General features: G+C 36.3%; 1 protein-coding gene across 1 annotated transcript in view; it reads right to left on the reverse strand.

Annotated features, from left to right (window-relative positions):
- cacna1ia (calcium voltage-gated channel subunit alpha1 Ia) overlaps window positions 1-14,592 on the reverse strand; it is a gene marked incomplete at its 5' end in the record, with an annotated part of 170,269 nt that extends 155,677 nt beyond the window's left edge. The window contains 1 exon segment of the mRNA XM_081383930.1: window positions 14,363-14,592. Coding sequence (XP_081240056.1) covers window positions 14,363-14,592 — 230 coding nt within the window.
- Between the last annotated feature and the right edge of the window lie 422 nt (window positions 14,593-15,014).

Consider the following 15,014-nt stretch of genomic DNA (forward strand, 5'->3'; position numbering starts at 1 on the left):
GAAACGCAACAGTATGTTCATGTAAACATTTAAATAAAGTTTCTTGATAGGTTATGATAAAAGGGTGATAGGTTATGATTCATATCTAATTAAAATCATGTAAACATGGATTGAACTATATAAAAAAATCCTTCAGATGTAAAGAGGGGACCTTTGACAACTCATTTAACAAGTCCACCATACGCCACTGATCTATGTACCAAAGTAAATCGAATGAAAGTCTGGTGTTTGTTTAAAAAAGGTAAAATGGATTGAGGTCTGTGAGAAGCTGTTGTTGTGGGTTGTGATAACACCATCTAAACTGTGCTCGGATCTCTGTGGACCTCTGTCTGCTTCCTTAATTTGTCTGGGAAATTGGCCAAAAGAAATCATCCTGATGAACTGGAGCTCTGCGGCACATCATGCTTTAAAAGTAAATTGAAGCGAATTGCGCCGTCAATTCGCATTTGGAGAAAAAGCAAGAACAGAATCTAGTCAAAAACAAGTTTAAATGTGAGTACAGTCAATGCTTTGATTAACTTTTATAATTATATAAATCACGTAACTACAGTATGTTTTTTCCTTTGGTCAAAGTAATGGCAAGAAAATAACAACAGATGCACAAGCATATCTTTATGACTTCTCAGCCATGTGTTCGAGCGTTTAACTGTGAAAGTGACTGGATAGCATGTATGAAAGTAACCACTGAAGCATGTTCTGTTCAGATTCAACTTGCATTAACTGATCACCTTCTATCACCTTCGGCCGAAAACCGAAATCAAAAATGACTTTAAAAAAAAAAGATTAATTTATAAAGAGTTTTTTGTATAATTGTATTATTATTAGACCTTTTGATTAAATTCAATAATTTCACTGAATCTGAATTTAAAAGTACAAGCCAATAAAATTAAATAACCATACTTTTAAAGTAACACACAAAATTTGGACTTACAGTATATTAAAATAATGCTAAATATCAATATATTAATATCAATATATTATTCTTCATTCAGTTCTATGCAACAGACTCAGATTAAACAGATTTATTTTTTTGACTAATTACCAAAGTTACCCTAGATAGATTAGATAATTACCCTAGAAAACTATTTTACTAGAGCATGTGAGCAGATAGCAGGGAGTGAATCAGTGAACAAGAGGGTAGCGTCATTTTACCAGCATGGCCCAAAACGGCTATACCACACCATGTTACAGCACAGTAGGGCTGTTGCAAACAGAAACAAGTCTACTACAGAGAAATTTCATGCCGGCATGTTTTTTGAGCGGACTTTGCTTTTCTGAACACTGAGTTGTGCATCTTTGGAAGCAGAGCCGCTCGTAAAGTTAAAATACATGCTGCACGAGTGTTAAACCTGGTCGTTGAACATGGAGGGGCAGGGCAGCATATTTCCGGCCGCGAATTAGTGATGGCCGATAATTTCGGCCGATAATTTTCAGTGGCCGAAATTTCGGTGCATCCCTACTTCCAGAGCGTCTTAAAGGGATAGTTCACACAAATATGAACCTTGCGTCATCATTTTTACTCACCCTCATACCATTTCAAACAGGAAGTATAATGTTCTTTATTCTGTAAGATTAAGAAATTATTAAATGCTTCCATGTTCTGTTTCCATGCAGTTACAAGCTTCAAAGCTACAAAAAGGATCCAAAAGCATCATAATAGAATCACAAAGGTACAACTAGTGCACTTTATTTTTGGAAAGTTCTTGAGATAACCGAAGAAAGAAAACCATAAAGGTTGAGTAAATTATGACAGAATGCTCAGAGAACTATCCCTTTACATTTCAGCTGCACAGGTATCCAAAAAACTGAATCCAAAGATCAATTATAAATCACCTCACCTCAGCAAAACGTCTGACCACTGTAATTTACAACATTATAATGAATACGATTATATTGTAATGAACTGACAGCTTGAATGAACCCTTCTGAAAGTGTTTGGACAAGGGCAGCATAATTGCTAGAGGAAATTTGTAATTACAAATCGTCATTGTCATTCAACAGTAGCTTGTTATTTAAAGCACACAGCAGGATATCGATTGCCGGTACAGTCCCTTCGGAGCAACCTGGGGTTAAATGCCTTGCTCAAGAGCTACAGTTTGTGGGGAGAGAGCAGAAGTCAAAGAACTGCAACGTCACTCAACAGCAATCCAGGTAGAAACAAATGAGATTACATTGAAACAAGACAAAGGTCATGACCTGGATTAACATCTTTATGTGCTGGTGAGTAGAACATCAAATAAATCTTCTCCTCCTTTACATTTCTCTCTCTCCACTCCATGCTGACAGCTCTGTGACATTAATCTGGATACTGTATAAATGTCTGAGGATTTTCTCCCTCTGATTAACACCAAGAGAACTGGATGTCACTGGTAACAGTAGGTCCACTGATCCAGGGTCAGTAGGAAAGCATATCATGACTGTACTGTTCTCCACAGGCCTGAGACGACAGAAACGAGTATGAAAAGCTGTGGATTAGAAGACCATTAAAAATTTTTCTGCTTGCTGCTTTTCAAGAAAAAGTCAGAAATGTGAGATACACTTGATGTCCATATAACAAGCCCTGCATTAACTGCCTGTAATATTGTTCACAGCTATCCAGACCCTTACGGACATCCGCCCTATTACTGTATATGCCACACTACAGATTTGTGAATCTCCTGAAACCTGTCAAAAACAAGATTTTATACAGTACCACTAAATCAAAAGAAAATAAGAAATTAATACTTTTATTCATCAAGGATCATTTAAATTGACCAGAAGCGATAAAGACATTTATAATTTTGAAAAATATTTATTTTTAAAATAAATGTAGTTCTTTTGAACTTCCTGAGAATCCTGAAAAAAGTAGCAAAAGTTTCGGAAAAAATATTAAGCAGCACAACTGTTTTCAAAAGTGATTATAATAAGAAATGTTTCTTGAGCAACAAATCATGTTAGAATGATTTCTGAAGGATCATGTGACACTGAAGACTGGAGTAATGATGCTGAAAATTCAGCTTTACCATCACAGGAATAAATGACCTTTTAAAAATATCAAAATAAAAAGTAATAATGATAAATTGTAATAATATTTCTTAATGTTTTTATTTTTCCTGTATTTTTTTATTTTAAAAAAAATATAGCCTTGGTGAGCAGAAGAGACTTATTTCAAAAACATCTTACCAACAACAAAGAGTATTGCTGTAATTATTATTATAATAATCATAATTTAATTTAATTTAAATCTTTAGTAAACCTTATATTTATTTATAGCATGGTGTGTTTAATGCACAGGTAGTTCCAAGTCAGTTTAATCACTGAATATATTAACGAAGTGTTTTTATTGAAGCACACACACACATACGTCACTCACACACAGAGAATGGAGAACTTGTTGTTAACCCTGACCGACGACTTTATTAATAAATTAGCTTTGCTAATAATTGCTACATTATATTACTAAGCAAGGAGGTGGTAACGTAGCTGTTTTTGAAGTAATTCAACTCACAGCTTAATTGTTAGAGACACTACAATCTCTCTCTCTCTCTCTCTCTCTCTCTCTCTCTCTCTCTCTCTCTCTCTCTCTCTCTCTCTAGTCTAATTCATTCAAATAAATGTTATAATTCAATCAAATAAATGTAACAGCACTATTTTATCTCTGTCCGATTTAAAGAATACTAGATCTAACCAGCCCTAACGGACAAAAATTCATTTTAACACTTCCAATCAAATTTAGCAATGCAAACATCAATAACAATAATAAGCCTTAACTTGCTGGCATATGACCATGGTATAAACAGGATAGCTGTGTATTAAACAATTTTGATGCACAACATAGAGGCAAATAACCATTATAAATACATTTTTATTACATACATTCTACTGCATTTTATTACAGTAATAAAAATCTACTGTGATTGACATTAGATTTTCATTACTGTAATAAAATGCAGTACAATTTTATGTAATTAAAAAAATCAGGATGAATTAAAGTTCAAACAAACAAAAAAACAATGCTGGAAAAATGCTTTTTTGTCTGTTTGTCAAAATTGTCTGTGACAATGAGAGTGACTGCATGCAGTTATTTATGTATGCATTTATGTCATAGTATATGCATAAATACTTGTATGAATAAATGCATAGCTGCATGTGTAGCTGTGTGTACCCCTGTGTGTCGTCAGCACCATTACTGTAACACAAGAGGTGGTCTGGTCCAGTCACTTTGACAGTGACAAAGCACTGCCATTTAAGCCAACTCCCATGGTTCACCGAGTGTTCTCTTACTCCTTCTATGTCCCTCTATCTGTGTGTGATGAGCATATCGGTGGCTTGGCTCCACTAGAGGTGAAAGGTCACCGAGTAGGGCAAACACACAGACATTGTTCATCTCTCTTCATGCCATTCCTTTGGGAGTAAATATGGTCTTCTATCTAACCCCTTCTCTTCCCTTCCATTTGCCTTTGTCTGTTGTTCATTCTCCTGCTTCCTCTATTTGTCACTGCTTCATGCTGTTCTGGGTACAGCCTATAACAGCCCCTGCCAACAGCACAGTTAGAGACTCAGTGGTCCTCCGACCTGTTTATTGACAGAGTCTTAACAGACAGCAGTCATGACCTCCTTTAGACAGACACACAGAGCAAAGCAGACTGCACACACATATCTGCTTCCAAGGCAGGCCACAGTGCGTTTAATGGAAATGTTAGTTGTTTTTGAGAGAAAAAGCGAATGAGGACAAGGTAAATGGAAGCTGACCTGATACACTCTAATCTGAAACTAGAAAATAACATTAACCGCAAGAAACCTTTTTGTTTTTTCAATCTTTTCAGAGAACAGCAGCGTAATTCCTCATTCAGCTTCCTAACCAGATGCGATGCAATGCCCTGACATGTGCTACAATGTTTCTTGTTTTTGTCCTAACCAGTGGCAATGGGTCGGTGATACACTAAGAGCATCAGGGAAGTCTATTTTAGAAACGTCTCTATTTCTATAAACATTTCCATTTTCTGCCATGTCGCAGATGGAACTAGAACATACAACTATGACAATTATATTCTAAGGTACTGATTATGTGTTTTAGCTAACATTAAAAAGGTTTAATGCGAGTTCAAATATAATTTTGAGTGTTATTTGAATTTTGAGCATATATATTTGATCTCAGATCTTGAAAATAAATTAAAGGAAACGAGCATTCAAACTGTGAACTCTATGTGAACAAACAAGTGTAGTTCATGTCAAAGATTGGATCAGTCACTCAGTATGCATTTTAAATGTATTTTAATAATGTTAAAATGGTTTAATATTTATTAATTATTGGGTGGGTTGCACCAATAAGGATTAAATTAAGCAAACTTTAGAGCTACTCAAGGATTTGTTGATCAGGGCTTTAATTTAAATAGAGTTGGTATTCAGTAATTACTCACCCTCATGTTGTTCCAACCCTGTAAGACTTTCGTTCATCTTCGAATCACAAATTAAGATCTTTTTGATTAAATCTGAGAGCTGTCTCACTCCTCCATAGGCTTCTAGGTAATTGCATCTGCCGACCCAGAAAGTTAGTAAAGACAATGTTTAAAATAGTCCAAGTGACTACAGTGTTTATCAAGCGACGAGAATACTTTTTGTGTGAAAAAAAAAACCCTAAAATAACGGCTTTATTCAACTATTAATTTTTTTCCGCGTGGACCTCTGACGTGAGTTCACGAGAGCGCCACGACGCATGCGCGAGAACTGAGATGTCGTCCAGACAAAAGAGATAATTATTTGCGCATGCTCATTTCCACCTTTTTTTAGATTTTAGTTTTTTATTTTATTCATTTAGACAAAATGGTCAGAATTTTTCATCAGTTATTGTTTTTGCATGAAAATAATTATCAGATTATCATTATCAACCAGAATTTTGATATAATTTAATATGCAGCCCTACAGGAACACGCAAGATAAGACAGGCCTACTAAACGCTAGATATCCATTTATGCCTTTCACACTCTAAGGCAGGGTGTGGAAATACCCACATCTGAACGCTGATGGAGAGAGAACCATTTAAGCCTGATGGAATCGCTGATACCCACCCAGCATGACAAATAAACACATCTCAGGCTTGGAATTCAAGAACATCAGATTTGCTATGACCCGAGACAATGACACCGAGCCGTATTGTGCCGATACGGTCAGGAGAGAGAGGCGCCGTGAAACATCTGATGCCAATAATCCACAAGGACCATGAAGATACACCTACATAAGGCAAGTGTGAGTGTGTCCGAGAAAGAGAAAGGAAGTGTGTGCAGGCATATAGAGGTGCTGTTTGAGGGCAAAACAATCTGTTCAAACGGCTGTTCAACACAGAGTCCTGAGACCACAGTCTTAAAAGATTTTAAAGCAGTCACAGATGGACCAGGAGACTAATCTATTACAACAATTGCGTCTGTGTTTGAGAAAGTACGTTCTGTGGATCAATGTCAACAGCACAAAAAACATCTGTTAGAATAGAACACCATTTAGAAACCTCAATTTGAGCTCAGGGCACTTCCCATCACCAGCCCATCACAAGCGCAGAAAGTGTTTTCTAGCTTCGACACCAAAAACGAACACCTGAAAAACAAAATTTAACTTCAAGCAGTGCGAGAAATGTCTGTGAAATTAAAAACATACACCTAAATCTCAAGCATCTGTTGCCATGTTTCACGTACATCACCCACACTATGTTACTCCAACATACATCAGTTGTCTGACACCTTTACTGTATCAAATAAAACTTTAAAACACCATCTGTTTCTCAGACAGGAGACGAATATGAGCAACAGCATTTAAGCGACATCGATGATTGTAAAGCATTCTATTTTTTTACTCTAATCTAAAACTTGAGAGATATACTGAAGGAGGCATATTTGCCCGAAAGCAGCGTCATTTATAAAAAAGCTCACTTTTCAAAGGTAAAAGCTCCTCTACGTTAAATGGATATTTCACACAAAAATTAAGATTTTCCATTTACTCACCCTCGTGTTGTTCCAAACATGAATTACTTACTTTTAGAGCTGCATGATTAATTGTTTAAAAAAAACGCCATCTCGATTCAAACGCCCCCATTCTTAAATTCCTAAATGACAATGATTTGCCTGTGTCTATTAAAACTTTGACAAGTATGATCACAGTGAACACTCAGATCTACGCTGGTGCTGCCGCTAAGCCAGAGAGAGCAGTTGTCATGTATGAAACACACAGCATTGTTATTTCTGTGTTACAAATATTCATATTATAACAGAAGTACTGGCATAAAAGTTTATAGTTCGGATATAAACACTGATGTCTACGGAAGCGATCAAAATAGAGTAAATCACCTTTTGAAAGTAACATGGTACTTTAAATAACAACTATAAGCCACCTTATGGCGACAAGTGACTTTATTTGTCATTGAATCATTCATTCAACAGTTTCATTCAAAAAACGCCGATTCATTCAGAAATGAAGCAAGTCAAGTCTTTATGAGCGAGTCATTAAATCATTCATTTTAAACAGATTTTTTTTTTTAAATCATTCAGATTACTTAAACATTTTAAATAGACTGCAGCAATTAACGGTTTTTTTTTTTTTTTTTTTTTTTTTTAGAACCTTTAGTAAATTGCATGTTATTTTGTTTGGTTGTCTGTTCAGAATTGTGGGAGAATCATAATCTCTATTTGAAACAAAAAACATTTGTAACTCAGTTTATCCAGAATCATGCAGCTCTACTTACTTTCTTCTGGGGAACACAAATAGAGACATTTTCAAGAAGATTCTGGCAACTGTTTTACATGTAATTACAATAAATAGTGTCTGAGGCATTACTTTTATGGTTCCTTTTGAAACTTGAAAACGTATTTTTCAAAGTCATTGCAACTACATAAAAAAAAAAAAACCTTTGTGTTCCACGAAGAAAATAAAGTCATACAGGTTAGGAATGACATTCATTTTTGGTGGAACTATTTCTCTGATACAGTATAGTAGGTTCACTGTTCTGTTGGATTTCTAAAAGTCTGCTCAGTTCAGATTTACGAACACAACTGTACCGCCCAAAGTCCATCTGATCTGAAATTAGAGTGCAGTACCATCACTCAGCATATACAGACTAACGTTCCATTACAACAGCACTCTGGACTGATCTGCGGTCGGCCTGAATTTACTACACAGTGTCAGACTAACACATGCAAATGGAGAGCGATAGACGGCAAGAGATGGTAGTCCTCGGTAATTACTTTAACATGCTGTGACATAAATCACACACCAGAGAGTTCTTATTGAGTGCCTGGTGAGGAAAGAGACAGAGGTGATGGAGGGAGGGAGAAAGAGAGAAAGAAAGGCCTAGACAGACAAGAGGCTGACTGATCTTAAAGGGACAGTTTGCCAAAAAAACAACAACAAAAAAATCAGAAATTGATTTATTAACCTTTATGTCATTCCAAATCAGTAGGACTTTCTTTCTTATGCAGAACACAAAATATATATATATATTTTGATAATTACACTTAAAGTTAATTCATAAAGTAATAAATTAATCATTTTATTTAGCAAGGACGCTTTCAATTGATCAAACGTGACAGTAAAGACATTTACATTCTTACAAAACATTTATATTCCAAATAAATGGTGTTCTTTTTAACTTTCCATTCATTAAATAATCCTGAAAAAATTTATCCGATTTTCAATTCCCATGCTATATGCAAACATAGTGGCATTCACGTCAACGAAAGCAATAGGCTAGATATGAGCGGCATTTTATTTATCATCAGCAAATTTCAAGATCAAAGACCGCAATAGGAAAGAAAGTGGCATCAACACTGGTAAGATCATTTAGTCTCACTATTTTTGTAAGATTATTTTAAGATTCAGGATGCGACGCTGAACTTTTAGTTTCATTTGCGGCAGTTTGCGCATCAGCTTGCTGAAGAGATACTTAGCTAGTCGTTTGTGGTGGCCATATGTGATGCATGTTGCTGTAGTGCTGTCATATCTGGCTGCCGGTAGCCTATAACACGCTCCCACATGTTTTTTTTTTTTTTTTTTTACCATTTTGGGAGTAGTAAAATATACATATGTAGCTTCAACAACCAGATGCATTTACTTCCGACTTTTAAAAACAACTTTCCAACTTTGTTGCCCAAAGTGCTTCACAATTGTTTTAGAAGAGATTTTATTTGAGATAAAAAAGCATATAATAAAAGAAATACCAAATAACAATTAACATGCCCACACACAAATAGCCAATATCGTGCCTACAACACACAGAGAGACAATTACACAAGATCCCCTTCCTCGAAAGCTAAGTTAAAAAGATATAGGCCTAGGCTACGTTTTCAAATGAGACCTAAAAACCTCTATAGATGGAGCCTGCCGAATATAGGGTGGAAGACTGTTCCACAATTTAGGAGAAACTACTGTGAAAGCTCAGTCACCCTTTGACTTCTTAGAATGAGGAACTGCCAACATTTGACCTGTCGGTCTCAGCGTCCTAGCCGATGTGTAAAATCCTAAAAGTGATGTAAATTGGAGGCATGTTGTGGAGAGCTTTAAACAAACAAAAAAAATATCTTAAAATCGATCCTATACTGAACCGGCAGCCAATGGATAGAGGATAACACTGGAGTAATGTGGTCCTTTTTTTGTGTCGGCCATAAAGCTTGCTGCGGCGTTCTGTACTAGCTGCAAATGAGATAATTGTTGCTGACTGATCCCTGCATAGAGGGAGTTGCAGTAAACCAGTCTTGAGGTAATAAAAGAATGAATAACGATCTCTAAATCTTTAAAAGTAAGAAAGGGTTTTAACCTTGAAATCATTCTAAGTTGATAAAAACTACTTTTTACAACAGATTTGATCTGTTTTTCAATTATTTCAGTCGATTATGACACCCAGATTCTTTAAGCTGTCTTTCACAGTTATTCCTAGGGGAGCAATAGAGCAATATAACTTATTATCTCGGATTTTCTTTCATTAAGCTGAAGAAAATGATTAGACAGCCAGACTTTGACCTCATTCAGACAGACCAACAGGGACTTCAAAGACTGGCTCAATCCAACTTTAAATTTCCAGCGGTCAATATAACTGTATCGTCTGCATACATACAGTATAAGGCATGTCAGCGTCAACAGATGGATCCCAGCGGGCACATATACAATAAAAACAACATAGGACTCAGAATAGATCCTTGATGAAGCCCATATCTTAAGAGAACAACAGAGAATGAACTTGGTGTTTGCAAAAATGAACAGAGAATGTTCTATCCTGTAGAATGTTCTATCCATTTTAGAGCTTTCCCACAGATGTCTACCTAAATGCCTACCTACCTAACGTTCTAAGAGAATCGAATGATTAACAGTGTCAAATGCAGAACTGAGATCCAACATAATTAAGACAACCACCAGCCCAGAATAAACCACTATCAGTAAATTGTTCACAACTTTTACCAAAAAAGTTGCAAAGTTCTCTGTACTGTGACCAGCTCTAAATCCAGATTGAAATTTATCCAGAATTTCATTCTCTTATAAAAAAAGGGGGTTGTTTGTCCAGTTTCATCTGAAATGCATCTCAAACCACCTCCTGAAGTGATCTGAGTGATCTTGAAAGTGTTTCTGAGGGCATTTACACCTGGTACTTTCACGATCGGATAGGTATCCAATCAGAAAAAACACACAAAGTGACCAGGTGCAAACAGGTTTGGAACATCAAAAGGCTGAATAAAGAACAAAGACAGAATTATCATTACTGGCATGTATTATCCCTTTAAGATCCTTCAGCCTCTGAAAGGCCTATGGGGAGAGAGAACACAGGCAAAAGCAGGTTGAGAAGGTGAGCGAGCATCAGTCTTATCTGTGTGATGAGCTGTCATAGCAACATAGACCGGTCAGGACTGGAGATTAGTATTAACCTCGTGTCCCCAAGATCTCTTCAGGACACACAGGGGCTGAATTAGACAATCTGGCACATACAAAGTGATGTGTGAGGATGCATTGAGGTCTATTAAAAACACTTTTATTACTGAGAGAGAATTCAAGGCTCTTGGCAATCCACAGAGTGACACCCTAAAGCAATCAAGCCACTGTTCAAATTCTACATATTAAACTAAGAATGAAAACCTTTTATATAAAGAACAAAGATAACACATACAGGCAGAGTCCATAGATTCTACTGACAAATGCCTCCAAAATGAGGAAGACTAAAAGAAGGAACAAGGATAAGGTATGGATTGAAAACCAATACTAAATGGTTTCAGAAGTGTTGACAGAATCTAATTTTCCCTCTCGTATTGGGAGTCAAAGGTTTGGAATATCATTATTCCATTAGGGCACTGTGATGACGGGCGTTGTCATACTTGGTGTGCTGCAGAGATGGGATTGATGTCTAGGGAGCATTGCAATGAGCCAATAGAAGGTGGCTGAATGTTTTCTTTTAGATTTGTGGGCCTCTCCAGGATTTCGACAGAATGTGTGGTCTAATACTGACAAATATTATTTTGTAAATGCATACACAGACACACACTAGTAGCCATTTGCAAAATGAATGGGCAGTTTTGAATATAAGGGAAAGTATTTTTTTTTTTTTTTTAGCTTTTCCACTGCAATTCTACTGACATTTTAAAAATAGTTCACCCACAAAATTAAAACAATTTTTAACCATAACTAAATGTAATTTTCCCATAACGTCAATTTAAAATATTTACTACTTTCATGGCATTATTTTATGTCTTATGAAACACAAAAGGAGACATTTTCCATGCAAGTATGATTCAGAGACCACAGCTTTCAAGCTGCAAAAATGAAAAACCATACAAGCTTTGTAAAACCAGATCATATGACTCACGAGCTATATTTATTAGTATACAAGTCAAACGATTGCTTTGTGTGAAGAACAGACTGAAATTTAAATAAAATAATTCATCTGATAATAATTTTGGTCACACTTTAGATTAGGGTCCAATTCTCACTATTAACTAACTATTAACTATGACATTTGCCTCAATAAACTCATGATTACTGCTTATTAATAGTTAGTAAGGTAGTTGTTAAGTTTAGGTATTGGGTAGGATTAAGGGATGTACAGTAGGAATAAGGTCATCCGGAATAAGGTCATCCAGAATAAGGCATTAATATGTATTGTATAAGTACTAATAAACAGCCAATATCCTAGTAATATGCACACTAATAAGCAACTAGTTAATAGTGAGAATTGGACCCTAAGCTAAAGTGTTACCATCATTTTTGCCAAAGCTCTGAAATTGACGAAATGTAAGCCACTAAAGTGGCAAAATGATATGTGTAAAAAAAAAAAAAAAAAAAAAAAAAAAAAACATTAAGCATGTTGTAGATCCTTGTTTTTTCTTTTTGCATATGTAACCTGATTTGCATCTATAAAAAAAAAAAAAAAAAAAAAATAGCATTCAAAAGTTTGGGGTCAGTAAGATTTTCCTTAAATTATTACTATTATTCAACAACTGACCCAAAGTGGCAATACGTACATTTATGTTACAAAAGATTTTTTATTTCAAATAAACGCCGTTCTTTTTAACTTTATATAAATAAGTCAGAAAAAATTTAACCATTTCAACAAAAAAAAAAAAAGTTTCTTGAGCAGCAAATCATCATATTCGAATGATTTCTGAAGGATCACAGGAATAAATTAAAATAGAAACAGTAATTTTAAATTACAATGATATTTCACAGTATTACTGTTTTACAGTATTTTTGAACAAATAAAGGCAGAATAAGTTCCTTTTGAGTTCCACAGAGACGTTTTTAGTGTGACCTGTCTTTTACATCTAAACTTTCATATTTTTAGTTCATAGTTGAAATGCAAGCAGTTCAAATCTGAATTAAAATGGATCAAATGTTCTGATGTAAAAGGGTTCAGTTTTTCTATAGGTTTACTGTAGGCACACTGAATGTAAATCAGAAAGTAACTGACTGCAAGAAGACCCGCAGTTACACTGTACCACAAATGCAAACAAAGTGAAGGCAAACAATCTGGGACCTCATATCTAAAACACTAAATCACCAATTAAAGTGTTTTGACAAGGGCGACAATGTACACAAACTATTAAAAAGATAATGATTCATTTTGCCAACATATTAAATATGCAGGGAAAGGAGGAGGGAGATAATTTCCTCTCTTTCCTCCCTTGTCTAATCTCTCTTATTACTAAATAATTCGCAAATTGCCCCTTGGGCTTGATAAAGAGTACTCCACTTTAATTTCAATATTTCTGAAATGTAAACCATACGATATCAATAAGCCCCTAGTTCCCCAGAAGTGTGAAATGCATTTCTGCATCTACATCATTGCAAATTCACAGCTTAAATATGCTGTTATTTAAAGCATGTAAAAGGAATCTCACTTTTGACCATAAATAAAGTAATCAAAGGATATTTTCATCCATCACTCTCTTTCCCTCTCCCTTGCTACCTACATGTAATAAAATCATAACAAGTTACTGAGACATCCCATTAAGGCATTGGAATTAATTTGGCATGCTGTGTATGTAGACGAGTGTGAGTGCTAATGTCTTCTCAGAAAGTGCCTCTGTTTGCAGATTTCCTGCTACCGCTCACTAGCCGGCTAGCAGCTGGAGACAACGGTGTTTGAGCGAGCTTGTCTTTGTGGTAACAGTGAGTGGTGCTGATTAGCACCCTGTGGCTGTTCAAGCATTGGGAGATTTGGGCCTGTGTGGGGAAAAGAAGACCTGTGCCCATCGTGTATAAAAGGTTTTCACTGAGCCCAGCCAAATGAGAGTGTCAGCCAAACCAACACAGTGACGTGAAATTCGATTTAAGACACTTTCCAAAGGAGTCTGAGTCCCCAAGGCGGCCACGGATAACTGGCAGAAATAAATAAAAAGGGAAGAAAAATCAACTTTCGAACTTCAAACGACAGAAAACTCAGTCCTGCTTTGTGAACTGCGCCAAGAATACATTATCGATGCACTTTAAACCCTTACCTATGTAATTCAAGTTATTCATTAATATTTCAGCTTGGTAATTCATTATTTAACTGCACAATTCAGACTGTATGTTCCTTGACTTTCCAGATGCATTTTCACATGTTGACACTGTAACTCAAATGTCACTGTCACTGGTGACAGCTCTGAAATTCTCGTCGTTGACAACGACATGCCCGACGCCAAGCCACTTGCGTCAAGCTGTCACTCGCAGTGTTTAGATCAGCTTGTCGCTGCGATCTCGCAACACTTAATCACTGCTTTGCCTTTGACTTAACAGCAGTAGGAAGCTGGATTAAGTCGACTGGCTATTGTGTCAATTAAATACCTTTCTTCCACGTCAACCCATGTGTGATAGCTATTGTTAGAAATCACACTCTACTCACGACCTGTAAGCTCCAGCTAATAAAGGATATGGGTTCGACACCATGCGAATGCACCAGTTGCGTGGGCAAGTGGTCTGCTTGAGGCAGAAGAAAACCACTGGCGCCAACTCGGGAAATGGCACGACCAAAGTGCTGAGGTCACTGCCCGCATCATCGCATGGCCCCACCTCCTCGATGATGTCATCTCCCTGAGAGGGGCCGAAGTCCTCGCACAGCCCCGCCCCCACCTGGCTCACGCCAAGCGGCACGGGACACTCCTCAGTCGTCATGGTGACGGAGCGGCAGCCTGTGGAAGATAAGAAAAAGATACATCAATATCCAGAAATTAAATAATTTTTTAAATTCTCAAAGTAACTCACTATAGCAAATCTGTAACACTTATAACTAATACCTATGATCACTTAGTAAAAATACTAATAACAGAAGCTGATACTCTGAAATGCATCACAGCAATGGTTGTAGTGGAGAAAAATAATGTAGGCTACAGGTACATATTGAATGTCACCACTTGCTAAAGTCACACAACAAGGTCACTGCTTGCTTACTGCTACCATTGCTAATACTTCTGGAGCAAGATTAGACATTTTCGAACCAAGTATTTAACTACTTTTTTTTTTTTTCATTCTTAATTTTTATCTTATTTATGTGTGGTTAGGGCCGGGCAATAAATCAATGTTTATCTAAATAATAA

Source organism: Scardinius erythrophthalmus (assembly GCF_964197995.2).
Source record: "Scardinius erythrophthalmus genome assembly, chromosome: 1".
Classification (NCBI taxonomy): Eukaryota; Metazoa; Chordata; class Actinopteri; order Cypriniformes; family Leuciscidae; genus Scardinius; species Scardinius erythrophthalmus.